At 31.4% G+C, this 22,224-nt stretch overlaps 2 protein-coding genes across 2 annotated transcripts; one reads left to right on the forward strand and one right to left on the reverse strand.

Annotated features, from left to right (window-relative positions):
• Positions 1-1,005: 1,005 nt before the first annotated feature.
• On the forward strand, positions 1,006-16,332 carry Pfk (ATP-dependent 6-phosphofructokinase). Its single transcript, XM_070639972.1, has 12 exons — positions 1,006-1,303; positions 1,479-1,623; positions 2,946-3,442; positions 3,734-3,828; positions 5,097-5,209; positions 10,032-10,184; positions 10,253-10,288; positions 10,359-10,366; positions 10,432-11,111; positions 11,173-11,767; positions 12,270-12,348; positions 12,456-16,332. The coding sequence occupies exons 2-12, from the start codon at positions 1,480-1,482 to the stop codon at positions 12,507-12,509; spliced, it is 2,454 nt and encodes an 817-aa protein (XP_070496073.1). The 5' UTR covers positions 1,006-1,303; position 1,479; the 3' UTR covers positions 12,510-16,332.
• Positions 16,204-22,162, reverse strand: LOC139090227 (spatacsin). The gene is made up of 3 exons (XM_070639971.1): positions 21,572-22,162; positions 18,448-21,505; positions 16,204-18,387 (listed from the first exon to the last, which is right to left on the reverse strand). Exons 1-3 carry the CDS (start codon positions 22,106-22,108, stop codon positions 16,577-16,579), a joined length of 5,406 nt encoding a protein of 1,801 aa, XP_070496072.1. The 5' UTR covers positions 22,109-22,162; the 3' UTR covers positions 16,204-16,576.
• Between the last annotated feature and the right edge of the window lie 62 nt (positions 22,163-22,224).

Below are 22,224 nucleotides of genomic sequence, written 5' to 3' on the forward strand. Positions count from 1 at the left end.
ACTTATGCGCCTGCTTATATTATACACCTACTTTCTTATCTTTATTTTCCCTTCAGATTTGATATGTCTCAAATGGCATTTACCCATACAAAAATGAACTAATTGAATTCATTACAAAATAAATAAATGCGTACACGTGTAGGAGATAAAAAAGTTGTTTTTCTGTGAATTTTTAAAGTCAATACGGTATCAAACTTGATATAACATTCATAAGTTCATGGATGATTAGAATTTAGCAAGTAACAAAAAAAAAACATAAACAAGTTTAACATTGTAAACAATCATGACTAATATGCTAAAAGGAACGAGAAATCCGGAGAATATCAACTTGATGACGCAACATTTCACAGAATCTCCTCAATCATATCCAAAAGTTCGCTTACATGCGAGAAGTCATGAACGATTCATAGAAAATTTTATTTCTTACCACACATTGGCCAATCGGAGTCGAGCATTAAATTGCAGTTAAAAAAAAGAGACATGAGAAATATTACAGCAGATTCATGTATATGTCTGTTACTACGAGACCAAATGCACGTGACTTTTTTTGCATGTGACTTTCTTTTTGACGAAAAAATCTCCAAAAAATGGATGAGCATATCCATTTTCACGGAAGCACGTGGATGATTCACGTTATTAACGACAATTTTTGAACTAATTGAGACAAACTTTATCACTGGATTGCGAAAAATAATAGAAAATAACAAAAAAATTGTTCTGTGTACAGCATAGAAAGTCATTTGAAAAACGCACATTCAGGCATATTTGTCTTAAGGGAACTCACTAATACAACTAAACCTTTCAGCTGACAATAGCGATTCTATTTTTTTGTGATCCAGACGAGTCCAGAAATGTTAATTAAATATTTCACTGGATGTATGAATAATTTAGAAATTTACAGCATATACAATGTATTCAATGATTCAGATAATAGACATAAATGGACTGCGCATCGTATCTAAAAATCCCGGGCATTAATACCCTAAAACACATTTTCAATGTCAGTTGAAAGACTTTGGTGTGGATTGTAGCTCTTTCTATTTCAAAGTGAATTTTTCAGTCAAGACGAGCAGATCCTAAATTAAAACTTCTAGGATCATTAAGAAAGAGTTGTGAGGAGTTAAAATAATTAGAAAATCATTAAGTTTGTCTTATTGTAATTGTGTAATTTACGTAATTCCGGTTTTTTCGTGAAATTTTTGTGTGAAAAATTAGAAAAAAAGGAGTAAAAAGAAAAGTTTCGGGTCAATAAAATTGAGATTGAGCTATAATCAAGGAAATTCAAGTTCTTTAACAAACCTAAGTGAGTGTAAAATGATCCAATAGACATAGACATAGTCTAAATAAATAGAATCAAATTACTGTGTGATAAAAAAATTTAATTTAAAGCATATTCAGCTAAAAGTGAATTTTGTGATAACAAATAAAGTTTAATTTATTGCTTATTTTCTCATTTTCCATTCCGCGAAATCCAAAAGAATGACTGACGAGGTTCAAAGATTCATTGGCCGTGGGAGCCGTAAAGGACATGGTATTGCCGTGTTCACAAGTGGAGGAGATTCACAAGGAATGAATGCTGCAGTTAGAGCTGTCGTTCGTATGGGAATCTATTTAGGATGCAAGGTGAGTAAATATCTCACTTGTGATGTAATTTTTATTTCATTTTTTCACGATCACAGACAGCTTTTGTGTAATACTTCGTACACGACATAAATTCATTAGATTTTTGTGTATTATGGACTATTGGAACTTGTTGTTTTGACCGGCCAAATTATGGTGATTATCACACACGAGTGACATTGTAGGAAACCCGTTTTTTATACGCTTCTTATCTAAGAGGCATGAATCAAGTCATCGCCACTTCAGACAAAAACACATTCTGACTGTATATTATTTTTATATCAGCTATGAATGTTCCTATCGATTTTCTCAGTGAATTTAGAATCAAAATCGATAAAATTCACCGCTTTCGACAGTTGTGTACTGCATGTACACAAAAAAATTTCTTCTAATTGCCCCTGAACTCAATTTAATTCTATTTTATTTCTTCTTTCACAAGCCAATTTGGGTTTCAAGTTCAATTTCATTTCTAAAATCATCCTTAACTACAAAATAATACTTCGGTACACAATTTGTGAAAGCTGACTACTTTTTTTTTGTGGTGCAAATTATCGCTTGCGAACATGTGTCTGAACTTTATATGTGCCATCCGCATTAGTTGTCCAAATTATAGCAATGTCGATGAATCGCTAAGTGACCATTTTGAAGAGGAACCAACCTGTAAAAAATGTATGTTGAGGCATTTTCATCACACAAACTAGACACAAAATTAAAATAGAAAAGTTCACATTTCGTCGCAAGTTCACGCGTGATTTTTCCTTCAATGAAAATGATTTAAAATATGTTTTGTCTCTCTTACCCTTGTGTCAAGTACAAAAAGAAACAGGCAGTAACAAAAAAAGTGGATACAAGAAGAAAGAAAGAATGTCTTTAAAGCTGCATTGAAGGTCAAAATAATTTCTATGGATTGTTTTTTTATTGGAGACGCTACAAACAAAATATTAATTGCTGTCATTCATTGCCCCATCTATAGACTGTTGCACATGTGATACTATAAATCAATTAAAGTGAAATCAAGTGATCAAAAAAGTCCGTGAAGTGCTTCCAAAGCTAAATGAGCTTTCTTATAAAAATAACGGTCAAAATAAATTTGAAAAATAACGGCTAAACAAAATTTGGAAAATAACGGTCAAAATTATTTTAAAATTTATGCTCAAACTGTCTGTGAAAAAAATTGTCAGCATCGAGGTCATTCACATTTGACCTTCTATTTTTGATAGTACGGATGTCATTTTTAATCTCTAATTAATAATTCAAACTTATGTCTGTACATGTACTACATATTAATACCGTCCAAAACTAATGCTATTATCAATTTCATTCAGGTCTACTTCATCAAGGAAGGATATCAAGGAATGGTCGATGGCGGTGATAACATTGTTGAAGCAAATTGGGCCTCAGTGTCAAGTATTATTCATCGTGGTGGTACCGTAATTGGATCAGCCCGTTGCAAGGATTTCCGTGAACGTGCTGGACGTTTATCTGCAGCTGAGAATCTTGTAAAGCGCGGAATTACCAATCTTGTTGTTATTGGTGGTGACGGTTCATTGACTGGTGCTAATTTGTTCCGTGTTGAATGGACAAGCTTGTTAGATGAATTGTTGGAAACCAAGAGAATCACGCCTGAAGAGCGTACGAAAAATAAAGCCTTACATATCGCCGGTATGGTCGGTTCAATTGATAATGATTTCTGTGGAACAGACATGACAATCGGTACGGATTCAGCATTGCATCGTATCATTGAGGCAATTGACGCAATTGTCAGTACTGCTTATTCTCATCAAAGAACATTTATTATGGAGGTCATGGGACGACATTGTGGGTGAGTAAAATCTTAATAGACGGTACGACACTCAATTATATGTGATTGAATTTACTTTAATTTCAATTAATTCAATTTAGAGGAATAGATTGTACCGATACAGTTTAATTAATCATTTTAATTTTTTCCTCTCTTTTTCTTCATGAAATTTACGGATTTTTTTTTGTTAAAAAAATCTTGAATTCGCAATTTCCAATGAAAAAACTATTTTTTGTATGTAATGTCCACAAAAAACTGTGATTTTGACAAATGGGATTCAATCGTGGCTTAATGTTTGCATAAAATCTATAGATACTTGGCGCTTGTTGCAGCTACAATATCAGAAGCCGATTATGTTTTCATCCCCGAGTCTCCTCCGCCAAATGATTGGGCCGTTAAATTGTGCAATAAATTAATACAGGCAAGAGACTTGAAAGAACTGAATAATATTTATGTCAGTGATTCGCAGATTTCACATGTTTTACAAAATTATATTTTTTTAAAAAATAATTGTAGCCCAATATGGTCCTTCTGATAATAATTAGGCCTTCATATCTTTCATAATTTTATACTCTTCATGCTGTTTCATGCTAGTATTTTTGAACGAACCTCTCTCTGTATATTCTCTGATGTATTTCTCGACTTCTTCTGTCGACTCATATGTATGATTATTATAAGCAATTATCTCATTCTGTTGTTTTCCCTCCACCAAATTATCCCAATAATAATAATTATTACAAACATTAAGTGTTATATCCAATATCGAATGTTATTAATAATCAAAAAATCTCTCTCTCTAATCCTGTTGTATATGCCCTTAGAGTTTGCTCTATAGAAAAAAAAACACAAGAACGTTATGTGCTATATGAATTGGAGTACAGAACATAAAATACCTTAAAAATCATAAAAAGACATGCGAAATCAAGTTACACGAGAATCGTAACTTATTAATTATAATAACTGTCGTTAGAACTTTACATCACATTATATTTTGTATGCAGTTTATGTGCGTGTGTGTGTCATTGATTATTAAGTCTGTCTAGACAGAAGTTGGCGAAATTTGACATTTTCAACGGTTTTCAAAAATTTGAATATCTTACATTATTTTACAAGATTTGAACTCACAACGGTTTTAAAAAATTTGAACTTTGTAGTTTTGAACAAACACTAACACTATGATGAAAATGTAATACAGAGCATTTTCCATTGAATTTTGTCATCAAAAACATCTTGCAAATGCTATGTCGTTCTATATTCAATCTGTCAGCACTATAATTATGTTAAAACTATGCTTAATAGTGTAGATAATCTATTTAATTCAATTTTTCTACAGTAGTGTTAGTGTTTAAGTTTTGAAAATTTAACTGTTTTTTTTTTTTTAAATTGAACACATACACATATAAACTGCATATAAATCTATCTGTATTAAGAGTTATTCACATTATTTTTGTGCAGGCTTTAATATAATTTAATTTATTTTTCTTTTCATATCTATTATCACATATAATCGGTTATACTGAATCTGATTGTTAAATGAAAATTATTTATGAAATTTTCTTTCTGTTTCTAAATTTTTTAAAAATATTAAATTTCTTTCAAAAACCTACACACACAAATACACGCATAAAAATCACACAAAAATCGATATTTAATATAATTAAAAAAAAAATCAAACACAGTTACCTTGCTGTCGTTGCGGGATTATGTACCGAGGCTGACTATATCTTCATTCCTGAAGATCCAGCCAAAGTTGATTGGCCTAAACGCATATGTGCTCAATTGTCGCAGGCAAGACGATAAATCAAATTTTTTTCTATAAAGAATTTAATCCTTTTTTTTATGCTCATCATAACTTTTTTTTTTGGATTTATTTTTATTTTTTTATTGTCAAAATTAATGCTCATCTTATGCTAATCAATGATTTTACTTTATTTTGGACATGAAAAATCTTTAATTAGAGTTTGCTTCTCTCTAACAAGATACATCAATTGATTATTGATTAGCAGCTTTGAAAAGCTCTCAAGATACAGCACATAAATATACTCTTGATAGCTTTTGATCTCATCAAACCTTATTACCCCCCAAATTATATTTCATCATCACCAATTTTATTATTTTCTGTTCTGTATTTCTCTATTTTTTTTTTATTTTTAAAAGTTTTCACGCAAATTGTTCTCGTCCACAAAATTTGTGCATTTTTTTGACATTTTTATTTTATTACTACTATTACTTCTATTGTTTGCAAACGTTTTTAGCTATCGACTAGACTAGAAAAATTATTATTATTATTTTTCTATCAAGTGGGAACTGATTTTTTCGAAATTTTAGTATTTTCTTATTGTTGCTGTAGCATTTATGTTGGTGTCGATTTATGTCAAAATTTTCGAGGTTGAAGGAAAACTGAGTAAGCAAAGAATTGATTGAAATTTGTATGAAATGTTATACTTCACAAGAGAAAGTAGCAAAAAATTGCATGCAAGTTTGAATCGGTTTTTAGCGAACTAAATTCCAACACACGTAGACCATCCTCACTAGATACTCTAATGCCATCAACAAAGGTATTAGGTGCTTTCATGGTATCGTGATGGAATTACAGTATCAAGTGAGCATTGTCTTTGATTGTAAGGAAAAGTCGACTTTGGTCTTTGCAAAATTCTTTAGCTTTCTATTAGGTATGTATGCTTTTTGGGGACTTTAATTCTGTATATCATAGAACAACACAACGCGTTCGCTAGGTCATCGCTATGTAGCCGTACATATTTTCTTACATACTTACTGTGACCATACTTCAATGAGGAACTTAGGACAGGTGTTTTCCATCTGACTGTTTCTAGCTCTGTAACTAGTTACAACGACATTAATTAAAACAGTTTCCTCGACAGATGACGTCTGATTTCGGCCCATTTTTACTGCGAAAAATTCGATTCGCCGTCTTGTGCCACTCGAATATGTGGACTAACTTGATTACTGCTCTTTCATAATGACAGCTTCTTTCAAAAAATAAAACTTGAATTTCACCATCATAAATTCTGCAAATGAACACAATAATGTTCTAAGTTCTTATAAATCACGAAGTTTCGAGATTGTTCGAAAATATTCTGAAAATTTGCATAAATTTCTCTAATTTTCTAGTAAATTTGAGTGTGGAAATTCATAATAATAATCCTGGAATTTAATCTCATGATGTTTTTTTCAATCCACACAATTCAATTCTTCATTAATTAATTATAACATATTGGAATTAATTCTAAAATGGTAATTTTTCATCAACAATCAAACACACAATTTAAATATGATTTTAGCCAAATCTCATCTTCAAGACTTTTAGTGGTAAAAGTCAGAGGTTTGTGAGTTGGGTTCATATAGCTCTGTGTAATTTCCGGAGTTCGAATCTCAATGCAACAAATTCTCAGTTGATCTCCTTCGGCACCTTGCTGATGGTTTAAATAAATGTCCTACTGCAAGGATTTGCAGGTAAAATCTGACGACAACTGATTCTTGAAGGGTCTTTGTAGTTCCGTTGCAGGTCGATATTTTTTTGGACTTTTTGTGGTTATTTTTTGGAAATTTTTAATTACAGGAATGGTTTTTAGAACAATTTTTTTAAATGTTAGAATATAGTTAGTAGAATATGGTTTTATAGACATACATTTTTTTGGAATCGACTGCTTAATTGACTGGCAACAGCCAAAAATCCCATATTTCTTAAATAAGTTAGAAAACTGCTCTTGTGAAGTATAAGATTTCATACAAAAAATTCTCTTATACTTTTCCAGTCAAGGTGTGTGTTCGAATCTTGCCTGGAGCTTGATTCTTTTTTTGATTTTTCAATTATTTTTTGATGATTCATCATGAATTATGATTATTTAGATATTTTTTTCATAGATTCTGAGCTGAAAATAAGCTGATTCCACGTAATTGCAGAATTCATTTCTAATTTGCCTTTTATGACTGTTCAATAATCAATTGAGAAGTATTGGGAAAAATCGAGTTATTTCCAGAAGCTTCTCCTAATTCCTACAAGAATCTCCAAAAGCATACTTGTCTATCCTTCCATTCTTCTGCTTTTTGTTTAGAATTTCTTCAAAAATTTGCTTAAATGTGGTTAATGGTTTCATTAATTAGCATCAAATCGAGTAAATGTTCAGAAACATCCAGCAAAATTGTGATTCAGCTTGACACGCTCCACAATTACATCAAGCATAATTTGTTTTTATGTCATTATCTGGTTGATTAAATAAGCAATTGGTAGAAAAATTTCGAAAAAGTCAATCCCACTTGGTATTTTTTTGATATATTAATTAATTACTGATAATTACGCAATTAATGAGCACTGTAATAACTTTATTGTCAAAGAAGAAGAAGAAGAAGAAGAAGAAAGTCAATTCTAAGGGTGACGGTATATAAACTGATAATGTAGTAATAGTGGTTGGTTGCGCTTCGATTCATTGGTAAATTGCATAAATGTGACAGAATTAAAAGAGACTGACAAAGTTTATGTAATTAACACAAGAAAGGCATTGAGAAAAACAATAAATTACGTTACAGTTACCTAGCAGTAGTCGCAGCTTTGGCAAGTGAAGCAGATTATGTTTTTATACCCGAAGATCCGGTCAAAATCGATTGGAAGACTCAAATCTGCAAAAAATTACTTCAGGTATAAAAGACAATACAAAAATGTTATATTCTTATCATTTTAATTAAACGGGGATTATTCATAAATGACGTCAATCAAACATTGTCCCTAGATCCTAAATCCCTTAATCCCCCCAATTGGGACGTCATGAATGAATGATTCCTGGATGACAATTGTAAATTATTGATGATTGGCTAAACATAAAAATTAATAGTTATGCTTACTATCTCAATGTATTATTGATGGACATAATGCAAGTAATGTGTGTGATTTATAATTGAGTTTTAATTCACACATCTTCTTCCTTCATACTCTCAAATAATGTGGCTTTAAATGGAGAAAAAAAAAAAAATAATTTTAAGGACATGATTAAAGATCGGGGATAATTCATAAGTTAAATAGATGTGTAAGACAAGTTTTATGATGTTGATAGAACAAATTAAGACATAAAAAGTCATAGAACTCATAACGTGACATTTCTCGAGGTAAACCTAATGTTGTTATGTGTTCGCTTTTAATAATGTGCTCAAATTCTTTTAAATTAATTATCTTATACATTTATATATCTAGAATGTGTCTTGATGTTTAATTTAACTAACTTTTTTACATCATTGTGTTTTTCTCTTCTATCTTAATTTACTTCTTATTTCCATAATCATTATTCCATCATTATCATACATTTTTACTTCTATATCACATTCAAAGTCTGCTAAATTTATTTATTATTCCCCATATCGCATAACTTTTTTTTTTGATTTTTGATTCCATTTTTACTTTTTATCTCTAACCATTTTCTGAGTATTTTGTTTTTCGGTAGCAAATTACGAATACTTTACACGGTATTCTTGAATGATACAAATTTTTTAATTAAAGTATTTTGAGTATATAGAGCCTTACTTTCACTCTAGGCTGATCTAGACTAATCTTTTTTAAATTTTACCCTGAATTTTACTCTCATAATTAAATTTTACAAAATCCGAGGATTAAAAAAATAATCCTTTGATTCAGTGGTAAGCTACCTGTGACTCATGGAATTGCCATGAATTATATGCTGAGTACGATTTTTGCAGAAGGCTTACCATCAAAGTGTGCCGAAAGAAATAAAGGGTTGCTCACCACTGCTTTAATTAGTCCAGAGTTATTACCTATCTATTTTCTGTTAAAGGCAAAAATCTATCACAGACATTACCTATAGGAAGGCAAACATATTTCCCTTCATGAAAGCTTAATAGTCAAAAGCAATAACTAGGCAAATAGACATCATACTCAACTGATATAGTTTCTGTCTTTTTTTTTCATTTCAATATATCCTTATACCTTTAATTCTTACTGCCTTTAATAGATATGTCTTTTCATAGGCAAACCTAGTATAGATTTAAGTACGTACGTGATTTTTTTATCGTTTTTACAAAAACATTAGCTACCTACTAAAATCTACATTAGGTTTCGCTAGGCAAATACATGGCTATTATAGGCAGGGCTTAGGCAAAGGCAAAAACTGTAAAGGGCAAAAGCTAACATGATGCATAGCTAGGTATTTTTACAAAAGCACCTATCAGACAACTCTGCCTAAGATTAATAAAATTTCAAAACTTAATTCCCAAATCAAAACTAAATCAAGTGACATATCCTTAACTACTCTTACTAGACCTCCTTATATCATAGCTTATTTTGACCCTATAATTCCAAAAGTTTTAAATCTTATTTAACATTTAAAAGCATTTAAAGTCATGGATACAAACTTGAAATCTATGTTATGTCTATTTATGACGCTAATAATTCAGCTCAGGATAAAGTAAATATTTACGCGATATACAACAATAATAAACAGAAACTGGTTAGAAACTGTTGCAAAATTCCACAAAATTCATTAAAAATCATCATTTAAAATTAAATTTTATTTACAGTTTAAAAAGCTATCAAATGTCATTGTTTTGGATCTGATTTTAATAATCTCATTATGTCCATATTTAGGAACGTTCTGCTGGTCAGCGTTTAAATATCATCATTGTAGCCGAAGGTGCAACTGATCGTGAGGGTAATCCAATTACAGCTGAGATGGTTAAGAAAGTTGTTGTTGATGAATTGAATCAGGATACAAGAATCACTGTTTTGGGTCACGTCCAGGTATGAATATTATTGGGAATTTACGAACCGAACTGTAACTCATAACTTTATGATTTTGCGCAATTTAGAGAGGAGGAAATCCAAGTGCTTTCGACCGTGTTTTGGTAAGTAGGAAGAAAAACTTTGTGCCTTAATTGACGTCAATTTAATCTATAATTTATCCTGCATTTATAGGGCTGTCGGTAAGTTTATTATTAATTGTTTAGTGCCTAGTCAATCAATAAACGAGAATCCTTTCCAAAAAAAGTATGGGAGCTGAGGCTGTTATGGCTTTAATGGAAGCAACAGATGATACAGAACCATGTGTTGTCTCATTGGATGGAAATCAAGCTGTTCGTTTACCATTGATGGAATGTGTCAATCGTACACAAGCTGTTGCTAAAGCTATGGCTGAACGTAAATTTGAGCTTGCTGTTGACTTGCGTGGACGTTCATTCTCAAGAAATTTGGAAACATACAAGATGTTGACTCGCTTGAAGCCACCAAAGGATGCTTTCGATGCTGAAGGTAAAGGCAAGGAAGGCTTTACACTCGCTGTTATGCATATTGGTGCACCAGCATGTGGTATGAATGCAGCAGTACGTTCATTCGTCCGTAATTCAATTTATCGTGGAGATACAGTTTATGGTATTCATGACGGTATTGAAGGTTTAGTCGCTGGACATTTTACTAAAATGGATTGGGGTGATGTAACTGGATGGGTCGGTCAAGGTGGTGCATTTTTGGGTACAAAGCGTACATTGCCAGAAGGAAAATTCAAGGAAATTGCCCAACGTTTCCGTGAATTCAACATTCAAGGTTTACTCGTTGTTGGTGGCTTTGAAGGATATCACTCATTGGGTCAACTTGTTGATCAACGTGATCATTTCCCAGAATTCTGTATCCCAATGATCATCATCCCATCAACTATTTCCAATAATGTTCCAGGTATGTAAATGAATCAAATTCTAACTCGGAATGTATTAATTAATGTCATTTTTCAAAACAGGCACTGAATTCTCCCTTGGATGCGACACTGGCTTAAACGAGATCACAGAAATTTGCGATCGTATTCGTCAATCAGCTCAAGGAACAAAACGTCGTGTTTTCGTCATTGAAACTATGGGTGGATATTGTGGATATTTAGCAACACTTGCTGGTCTTGCTGGTGGTGCTGATGCTGCATACATCTATGAAGAGAAATTCTCAATTAAAGATCTTCAACAAGATGTCTATCATATGGCCTCAAAAATGGCTGATGGAGTCCAACGTGGTCTCATCTTGAGAAATGAGAAGGCAAACGACAATTACAATACTGACTTCATCCATAGATTATACAGTGAAGAAGGCAAAGGACTCTTCTCATGTCGTTCAAATATTTTGGGTCACATGCAACAAGGTGGCTCTCCATCACCATTCGATAGAAATATGGGAACAAAGATGGCTGCAAAGGCTGTTGAATGGCTTGTTGATCAGCTTAAGGTTCACTGCAAAGATGGAAAAGTTAATGCCACATCACAAGATACAGCATGCTTATTAGGTCTTGTCAGAAGACAATACAAATTTTCACCATTAAAGGAGCTTATTGCTGACACAAACTTTGAGTAAGTTGTTGATATTGATGGTGGGGTTGTTCATGAATGATGTCCAATGGCTGTTTTAGAGGGAGTATAGTGATGCTTTAGGACAGAGCTCGAAGTCGACTAGAATTTTATATGGATTCCATACAATATTGGAGTCTACTATAAGCTCTGCTTTAGGGTGCATTGATAATTCCGAGTGATTTGGAGTTGTTGGTGCCGTTTGGGAATTTCAAGCATTTTAAGGATAGGGAAGGGAGGTTAAACTATTGATTGATCGGAATTGGAACCGAGTTAGTCGCTATGACCAATTCTTAGTATATATCCCTAACAGGCAAAGAGTATGATTTTATGGTATAAAAATACCAATAAGATACCTATACGCGGTTTCTTTGTCTGTTAGGGCATGTGAGACATTATGTCACAAAACACAGTCAATTCCAATTTAAGCTATAGACATCATTCGTGAACGACCTTATTGATTGTTGATAAAAAGCAAGTTACTAATTAATTATAATTAAATTAGACAACGTATCCCCAAATCTCAATGGTGGCTCAAGTTGAGACCTTTACTTCGCATTCTCGCTAAGCATGATTCAACTTATGTAAGTACCATAAAATATTTTTCATCTATGCTAATTTTAAGTCTCATTCGTCTAATGTGTCTCATATATAAAATTTCTCTATCTATCTAATCTTAACTAATACATAGGAGGAGGAAGGTATGTACATAACAGTCGAAGAAGAATGTAACCACGATTTGTAAGAAAGCTCCAGCTTAGCTATTGCAAAAAAAAAATACATAATAATGATAGTAACATTGAACGTTTTAAAAAAGATATGAGAAGTACATAAGCATACATAAGAAAAAAATTGAAAAAAAAGCACACTAAACTTCTACTGTTCCTACATTTTTTTGTAGTCTCTTTTTTGTCATGACAGTCTGCTTAAATTATTTTTTTATTTTTAATTGCCCAAAAACCCAACATATAGTTGTGAATTTATATATTTTTTATCATTATTACTGTCAACATATTGATTTAATTTAATTTATTGTCTAGCTAGATTTTAGAGACATTGTGAATGATCGATTTTAATTTTTAATTTAATTTATGATTTTAAACTTATTTTTTTGTTAAAAAAGGCATTAACATGTGAAACATAAATTATGCGAGAGATTTTATTAAGAATATAAGCTGTAAGATCTTTTTAGTGGAAAATCCGAATTTATTTTGAACTTTTTAATTATGTTTTTGTCTAGCTACATGTTTGGCAAGTGTAGGAATCATGTATCACAATTATAGGATCGTACACATGCAATGCAATCATGCAAATCTTATAATTTTGTTAAAAATTCTCTTTTGGCTGATTATTATTTAAGAATCGAAGTAAATTTGTTGTTTCCTTTAAATTATTTTTGCCGAAAATTTAGTTCCTTATATGTCGTCAAAACTATCTGTTAAAGAGACATGTGAAATGAAAGCATTAAGGACATAGTTATTCACTTTAATTTGTATCGTTTCTCAACCAAAGAAATGTCTAATTAATACACTAATTAATGTGGTTTTTCCAATTTTAAAAGAACAAACATCTTTATGTGCTCATATGTGGAAAATGACCGTTAAATTTTCAAATTTTACTAACACTAATGTGAATGATTTAAGTGTGTTGGTTTGACTCAGCGCAGTTTTTCTCATTTATTTTGTGTTTCAAGTGTATTTTGTACCTTTATTACTAAATAGAGTTCGAAGTCTAGTCGGCTTGAGTCGACTTTTCTATACAAAATCCAAGTCGACTTCGAGCTCTGATAGAAAAGTATAGTAACTAAATTACCTTGAAATATCATTGAATAACCCTTGAAGTTCTGTCCCGAGCTGCATAATGTGACGAATTTCCATACTCAAAAATGAGTAGGAAGCAGCCATCACGGTGTCGTTAGAGCAACTTTGCGTCCTGTTGTTTACACTACGACGAGGTGTTGTCCTAGCGAACTCGTTTTGCAATTCAAGCGTGCAACTGTTGCTGTGACAAAACACATTGTCTACATCAAATAACATATGTTTGTGTTAGTGAATTTTTTGAAAAATAACGGTCAATTTAATTTGTATGTTCACATAAATTCCAGAGCTCGAAGTCGACTTGAATTTAGTATCGCGTGGACATGAGTTAACCTTGTCATACAAAACCAGAGTCGACGACGAGCTCTGATAAATTCATTAAAGAACAAACATCCTTTTGGAAGCTAACAAAAATAAACTTAATAAATTTTGTACTAACCCCTCCATTTAATGCAATAATCCTATTGCCGTTGAAATTAGATATAGACATACAGGATTGTATCAATCATATTAATACATCAACAACAAAAAAACTATCAAATAATAACATTTAAATTAAATATTTAAAAAAAATTCATCATAAACATCATGTAGAATTTGTGAGCGCATCCGTAAAAGGTTCACTACAAGCAAAATTTCTGTACTTATTTTGGAATGATAAATGTTAAATCAAAAAAAAAAAAAATCTATGAGTTAATTAGAATCGCATAGTAGTCTTTGTTGGATGTCGCTCATTAATTTTGTTGGTAACAGATCATCATGAATCATATCATCATACCTACCTTAAAATAAATCAAAAAAAAATTGGATATTAAAGATTAAATTATCTCTAATAAATTTTCACAGATTTCGACACTATTATGATGGCAATGAAGAGCCTTTAAGGCTGCGAATGTGTTATGTAAAATAATGTATGAAAAAAAAAGTTATCAAGAAAAAAATTGTTGGTTGGTTGGTGAATAACTGCCCTGCACATGGATATAAAATAATTAATTAACAGTCACACGTAAAAAAAATAATTATCTAATCAGGAACAACACAGAAAATTGGTCGTAACTCCATTTTTTAATTTCCATCAATCTTTGTACATGAACAATGAAAACTTTATTGTTAAAAATTTTTTAATGATATCAATGATGTCCTATTCTGCTCTTCCTTATTATTTTCTTAAATTTATCAATGTTTTAATCCACAAATATTTTTAATTCCTAACATCCCTTTTTGATGTTTTTTTAACACTTAATTTATTATTTTAATTACTTTTTGCTAATTGGCTTCTCCTTAATTATTTACTATTGTGTCGCTTTGTTGGCTGTTGTCTGATGCTATCTCATATATATAAACTATATATTGCCATACATTCATTGCCAAGAAATAAACATTCACAAAAACTCTTTTGCATTCATGTCTAAATCTCTATTTTATGCTTAACTTAATATATCTTAGCTTTGTAGATTTACAGCTATAGTCATTTTGGGAACTATATTAGCACAACTGCAATACATAACACTCAAGAATTTTATAAAAATTGCTGTTTTAACAATTTAACGGTTTTTGACATTTTGAATTTTATGTTGATGCAATTTAGGGGAAATCAACTCTGTTAGAAAAACTCTGAAACCGATGGAAAAATTTTGAATCTTACAAAGTTGCTATAATTTTTCAAAGATGCTATAAAAAATTTTTGAATTCAATTTAACCGTTGAAATTTGAATTTACTATAACCGTTAAAATTTGAATTGGTCAAAACCGTTGTGAAATTTGTAACAATAAACTAACAACTTTGGTTGATTTTCCCCTCCTTTCTTGAGCTTTAAAGCTCCCAATAAAAGCACACAATTTTCTTAAAATGATTGTAAGTTTGCAAAAGAGTTTTTTTCGACTTTCGCCTGTATAAAGGAAAATAAAGTGCAGTTTATTCCTTCAGTATGATTCATTTGATCTATGTGACAATAAAAAAATTATTAAATGATGTTTGAAAAGCTCCTCCGACATGAGAAAAATATCAACGGATTTTGTCTTCAGATTTGGTTGTTTGAATGTTTTTGTTCATCCTTATTATTTCGTTCATTCAAAAAGTGATACATGGAAATATCTTAATTCCCCACCCATTTCGGAATCCATAAAAATTTTTCATTTTTTTTTTCGCCATATTACCAGCTTAGTGGAAAGTTTTTTATTATACAACATGTATATCAAGTATGAGTGGAGTGTTTCATTTCTATTATCTATTATTATTTTCCTATTAGTATTATAATTTATCATTGTTCATAAATGAAATCTCATTGGCACATTGAATGCCTTTTTGTTCTGTTTTTTTCCCATCCATAAAAGCCATAATGGAATATTTCGCATTATAAATTTTATTTTTTCATATAAATATCGAAAATATATATTTTTATTTTTTTGAATGTTGGATGCAGTGCACATGTTATTAATATAATATATAAAAAAGAATACATAAACACCTTTTTTTCTATTTTACCATCAACACCACTTCCTGCCACTTTGACTTTATTTTTATCATTATATATACCTTTATTTTGATTGTATTAGACATAATTTAACATCATGGAAGAATATAATTTAGTAGATTGATTATTATAAATGAAAAGCCAAGAATTTGAATCATTTATCATGTATCTTTTTTTGATTTTATTGCATAGAAAAAATATTGAAAATGTTTTAATTGACTACCTACAATAAATTGATCAAGAAAAATTTAAATGTTGTTACCGAAAAGAAGTGCAACATGTCATGTCTTTTAATTATTTATCACATATATTTTAAGGTCTATTTCAGGGCTACAGACTAAAAATTGCATGAATTTCGATTTAATCCTTCGATTAATCCGTCAGATTTATTTTAAATCCTTGGATTAAATTTAAATCCATTTAAATACACGACTGGACAGTAATACGTAAGAACTAGTCATCAACTGGACATTAATTTGTCTTTAACTATTCAGACATAATTTTGTCCACTCTGTACACATTTAAATTCCAAAAATATCTTTACTTCCATAATTGGAATCTAATAAATAATAGTAACTCTGTTCATCATTCAACAGTCGATTCATAAAAGTTTTACAGCCAAACAACGATGCTAGATTGAATTTGACACCAACATCGCGCACCATCATGCAAAGTTCTTGAAGAATCTTTGCATTTTTATCAGAAATTTTGTCAAACTGAGCTAATTTAATTACTTTCTCAATCATTCTATCGGTGAGGTCAAGACGTCCCACAAAGTCATGCAAGAACTGCTCATCTTCAGCAATAATCGACCGACAGTAGATCACAAGTGTGTAGTCAATTGGAGTTACAGCATTTTTATTCAAAATCATCATTTGTGGAACTGACAATTCATAATTAGCTAAGTATTGAGCTATTAACTGTGACTTTTCAGCATTCTGTTCCTGATATATCACGCATGGACAAATTTTTAATTCACTTTCAGTTCCGACTTTAACGAGATGATATTGCATGGCAATTAATTCACAAAATGATGAATATTTCAATGACATTTCAATTTTTTGATCAGCTGTCATCATTTCCGTCGCATGAATCATGTCTTTTATAGCTTCATTCAATACATCCAAAACATTTTTCGTGCATTTCAGGTATGGAACTTCAATCTGTTGAACATTCTTTGAGATTATTAGTCCTGACTTATTCAATTTCACTTGATTCTCAGTCAATAGCTTCTGAATTTTAGTCATCGCATTGTTTTTCCATATTTTAGCTAGTTCTGTGTACATAAGAAAGTGTGACGCACACATCTTAAAATACTCTTTGTTATCTGGATGATATTCATTGAGATACGATAACAGTGCATTTTTAAGCCCGTTCGTTTGCTTATCATTGAATTGACCTAGAAGTGCTTCAAATGCCTCATTCTTGATAAGAATGTCAAAGCAATAAAACATTTCACGATATCGACCTATGCCACACATCAGCTTAACAATCAAATTATAATTTTTCATTTCAGCTAGTTCATTTATGAATACTTTTGATAAATTTAAAACGTCTCCAATACCTTCCGTTGAACATTCTTGACAAAAACAATCATGTGCTGTTATCAATAATTCAACACGAATTATGTTCTTCTTCTTCAATGACATCAACTGTGTCGGTAGGGATCGATTTAAATCTTCAGTAAGTGATTTCAGTTCATTTTCAAATGATTCATAGATTATTGGAATGTCTGACTTAGCCTGCGATAAGATTTTATAGAATTTTATAAGATAAGTTCCCAACAGTGTTGTCTTTCCTTTACACAGTTCAAGAATTAAATGCAGATCATTTGATAAACTAAATCCCCAAATATCATCCAGGACATGCTTAGAACCACTCCAGGTAGATGAAATGGATGTTGTCATGTTAAGGTTTGAAGTACTTGTTTCTGTATCTTTGGTAAACTGCTGAAATCTAGTCTTTATGATACATGCTGTGATCTCCTTTGCGATAAATTTTGCAACTTCTTCTCTTGTCATTTCCATTGCTTCTATTATGTCACTCATTGCCAGCAGTTTATTATCGCAATCAGATTCAGAAACAATTTCCAAAAATTCGTAGGAGTTTTTAATTTTTATCAGATCCTCAAAAGACTGATTATGTAGGAACAATGAGATTCGGTACAAAAACACTACTCGTTGAGCATATTTGATTCCATGTTTTAGTTTATAAAGAAGTCCTTGTAATGCTTGTAAGGTTTCTTTGTTTTCCTTGTAATGTGTTGGTTCCTCTATTATAGAGCTTTCATTCATATCCATGGAAATTGTTGATGAATTCAGCGAAATTGAGTCTGTTGATGGAATATAGTTATTAGTATTAAAGTTTCCCAAAAAGCTGTTCTGTAACTTACTTGAAATGCTTTGCCTAAAAGACCTAAATGCGAATCTATTGAAGCGACTTGACAGTGGTCCACAATTGCTAATTGCTTGTCTTTCCTTTTTTGTGATGTCGTAGATAGACGTAATACCTTCAGCGACGCTAAGCATATAAACAAGAATTTTTAAATCTTCTGGCGCATGGCCAAACATTGCTTGAAGCCGTAAAACTTGAACAATGTCATTAATGTCAAGTAGGAAGGACATTAAATCGTCTAATTGCTGTATTTCTGAATCATCCGTAAGACATTGACTATCATTTAAATCATCGATCATTGCTATAGCCTTAAGCTCATAGAGAGAATTGTGGATCAATGAACTTTCTGGTTTTATGACATTTTCATAATACAAGGATGTTACAGGCTTGATATCTTTGACGCCGGATATCTTTAGACGTAGATAAAGACAGATTAATTCATATTCTAATTCGTTTAACTCCTTAGGATCAGCCTTTGGTGTATTTCTAAGCATGAAAAACATTAAATTATACTTTTCAATGCATTGATCCATCTCATCAATCTCACGCTTGAGGAATTTTATGAATAGATCCATATTCAATCTGTACATCTTGACGTATTTCATATATTTAGCAATGTCAAACGATGTCTGCTTCTGATTGTCAGTCTTGCGTAAATGCAGCCAATATTTAAATATAAATTCAGTCTTTGATTTATTCATCAAATTTCCAATTTCGATTGCAGCCTCAAAATAATTGTTGCTTATAAGCTCATCGCATATTCTATCAATTTCCTTTGATACTTTTGTATCAGATTCGTAAAAGACTTCGTAATTCATCTCCACACTCGTGTGTTCGAGAATTTTGCAGAAATTTCTTATTAATTCAAAATTGACTTTTCCATCGAATTTGGCAATTTCGGAGCGATGTACACATGCTAGGTACTCTTGTTGCTGTGTACTGAATTTTATATTGTTTTGCAAATGTATAATAAGATAACGAATAATACATGGAATTAAGCGATGCTTTTCTTTTATGATTTTAGTTCTGTAGTCTGTCTCGATGATTTGAACGATGAAATTTTTGAGTATCGATTCCATATCCTTTAATTTTCCATTTGCGGAGTCTTTTAAGAACTTTGTGAATATTTTCATTGGTGCTTCTGGATAAAAGATTTGAAAACTTTCATCTAGTGTCTTTACGAATCCATTTCGTAGACAATGCTCAAAAACACTTGTTGATATGCCTTCAACATCCTCAAACTTTTCATACCATTTATAATTGCTGCTTAAAATGAGCCATGTCAGCCAACAATATTTAAATCTATAAAGTTTCGTTGTTCCTGCTAGAACTGCGATTACTGGCCAGTCATGGATTATTGCTTGATACAGTAAATCACTACTTGGTTCGTCTCTCATGAAGAATCTTTGGAATTCCTCAAATGAACAGTCACGACGGTTGATATTCTCATTACATTTTAATAAGATTGCAAACAAGTCAAACTTCGAATCAAGGTATTGTCCACTTCCAAAAAGTTTCTTTGCTTCACTGGTTTTGCCTTTATATTTTGGTGTACTTGAAAGAGATAAATATTCTGATTCCGGTGCTGCTTCATAGCGTACAGCTCTAATTAAATTATCACATAGCGTCTTATCTTTGATTCGTTCTTGACAAATTGATATGAAAGCATCCACAGAATAATTAAAGTATTGTGCCATTAAAATTATTCTGAACCAATCGTCTTTTTCAGTAAATGGATTTAAATATGATCTTTTGGGATTTACGTACTTCTTGACTTTCCAAAAGACTTCCAGTGACTCGACATTCTTGATGTCTTCCTCATTTGTTGTCATTTTGACTGTTTTATCGAGAAAACCCTCGCAGTCATGATCATTGTTATTAGCCTTTAATTTTTGTAGCTGTATAAAGCAACGTAAGTTCCTTGTGTCTATGGAGAATGATTCCAGGAATGCAACTGAATGCCTGATTAATTTTAAATCATTAGGATTATTCAACGCTAGTTTTGTTACTTCCTCACATGCATCCAAAATCATTGGTCTTGTTACTGCCATTGAGTTTTTAATGGAATCAAGTACAAAGATATAAGTAGCATAAACTCCTTGATATCTTTTCACATAATCCATATAATCTAAATCAGCTTTCTCTCCATAAGTGCTTGACAAATTTGGATCATTAAAACTTGGAATTGAGTCACTTCCAGTACCTTCAAACTCATCACGAATATAATCGAGTTTTATGGAATGAAAATTTTCGAGCAGTTCCTCTATTGATGGCAAATCTTCTTTTGTTGTCAATTTAACAAAGAGATTCTTCAAAAATGGATTAATATCAGCAATTTGATCATGCTTTTCTAGATTGTTACTCACAATCTCATTCATAAAGCGTAATTCATGTTGATTAGTATTGAAAGATGTATTGAATGACTGAATGTATGTAGACGTGACGTTCATTATATCGACAAAACTTTGTAAATTTGTTTGCTTTGTGAGCAAGTCTTTCGTGGATTGAAGAAGTACTAATTCTGGATGTAAATCAGCGTTTTCTTCATTTTCTTTGAGGATTTTCTGAATGTAATTGTGATCAATGAATGGTTGAGGCATTAAGCATACCAAATTGTTATCAAGAACGAATGTTGTTACTTCGTTGCTTTTTAGGGTTGGATAATTCTCTTGGTACGTATGTGTCGTGAAAAATCGATTGAACTTCTTATCCAATTGTTTACTTTCGCGTGCTTCAAACAAGCCTAATTTTGCAAATTCATTTTTTAGAACATCCTTATGTCGTTTAGAGATTTGATTCATCATTTGTTCTTCAAACTTCCAACTACGAAAGACATGATTTAAAGCATCATCGAATGTATGTAGTTCCGTTGGCAGTGTAGAATTTATTGGTTTTCCAGCTTTACATAAATATTGTTCATTAAGCCATTGTTTCACTAATCCACTTAGTTCATTGTGCATGATATAGGAGAAAAAGCAAGTCTTGTCCAAAATCGGTAGTAGATCTAAATTTTTCTCATCTCGTTTTGATTTGAAGAAGACATCGATTGATAAGTCCTATTGTTAAATAAATAAAATTAGAATTGATTGAACACAAATTGGTATTTGATTTAATTGACTTACATTTCTCCATTGGACTGACTGCTGCATAAATTTTGGGAATGTCAATTTATTGACATTATGAATACTTATTTGAAAATTGTTGTGTATTCTGTTGATATTATCAAGATACTTTCCATGATTCTCAATATTTTTTAGGAAAAGCTTAAAGCATGAATAATACGCCTTCAAACTTATTTCCTCCTCTTTAAAATCATTATTGTGTTTGATTAAAAATTGATACAGCATATCTTTGATACTGTCATCATTGGAATCAACATAGAGAGCAAATAAATAATGTTCCTCATTTATCTGTGCATTTTTGAGAATATGACTTGCTCGAGAAGGCTGCTTCTGCTGGATTTGCGAAATAACTAGTTCATCACATACTTGTATGCAAATTTCCTTTGATTCTTCAATTGTTATTGAATTTCTTTCAGCAATAAATCTCATTGCGTTTTGTATGTATTTTCCTTTAAACAGCACATCTCTAAATATTGACCTGTCGTCTATTGTCTTCCAGAGTAATTCTAAACCCTTCATCTCGACTACTTTTTCCATATTAACTGTTAAGTTCGTAAATTTTTATACTTAATTGTTCATTGTTATTGTCTATGTTTACTCCTCTTTGATAAACTTTTTGAATCTCAAATGGCGGGTAATGAATTGTGAAACTT

The sequence above is a fragment of the Chironomus tepperi genome, unplaced genomic scaffold, assembly GCF_022539635.2.
Source record: "Chironomus tepperi strain 1889 unplaced genomic scaffold, CSIRO-AGI_Ctep_v1 contig_217, whole genome shotgun sequence".
Lineage (NCBI taxonomy): Eukaryota > Metazoa > Arthropoda > Insecta > Diptera > Chironomidae > Chironomus > Chironomus tepperi.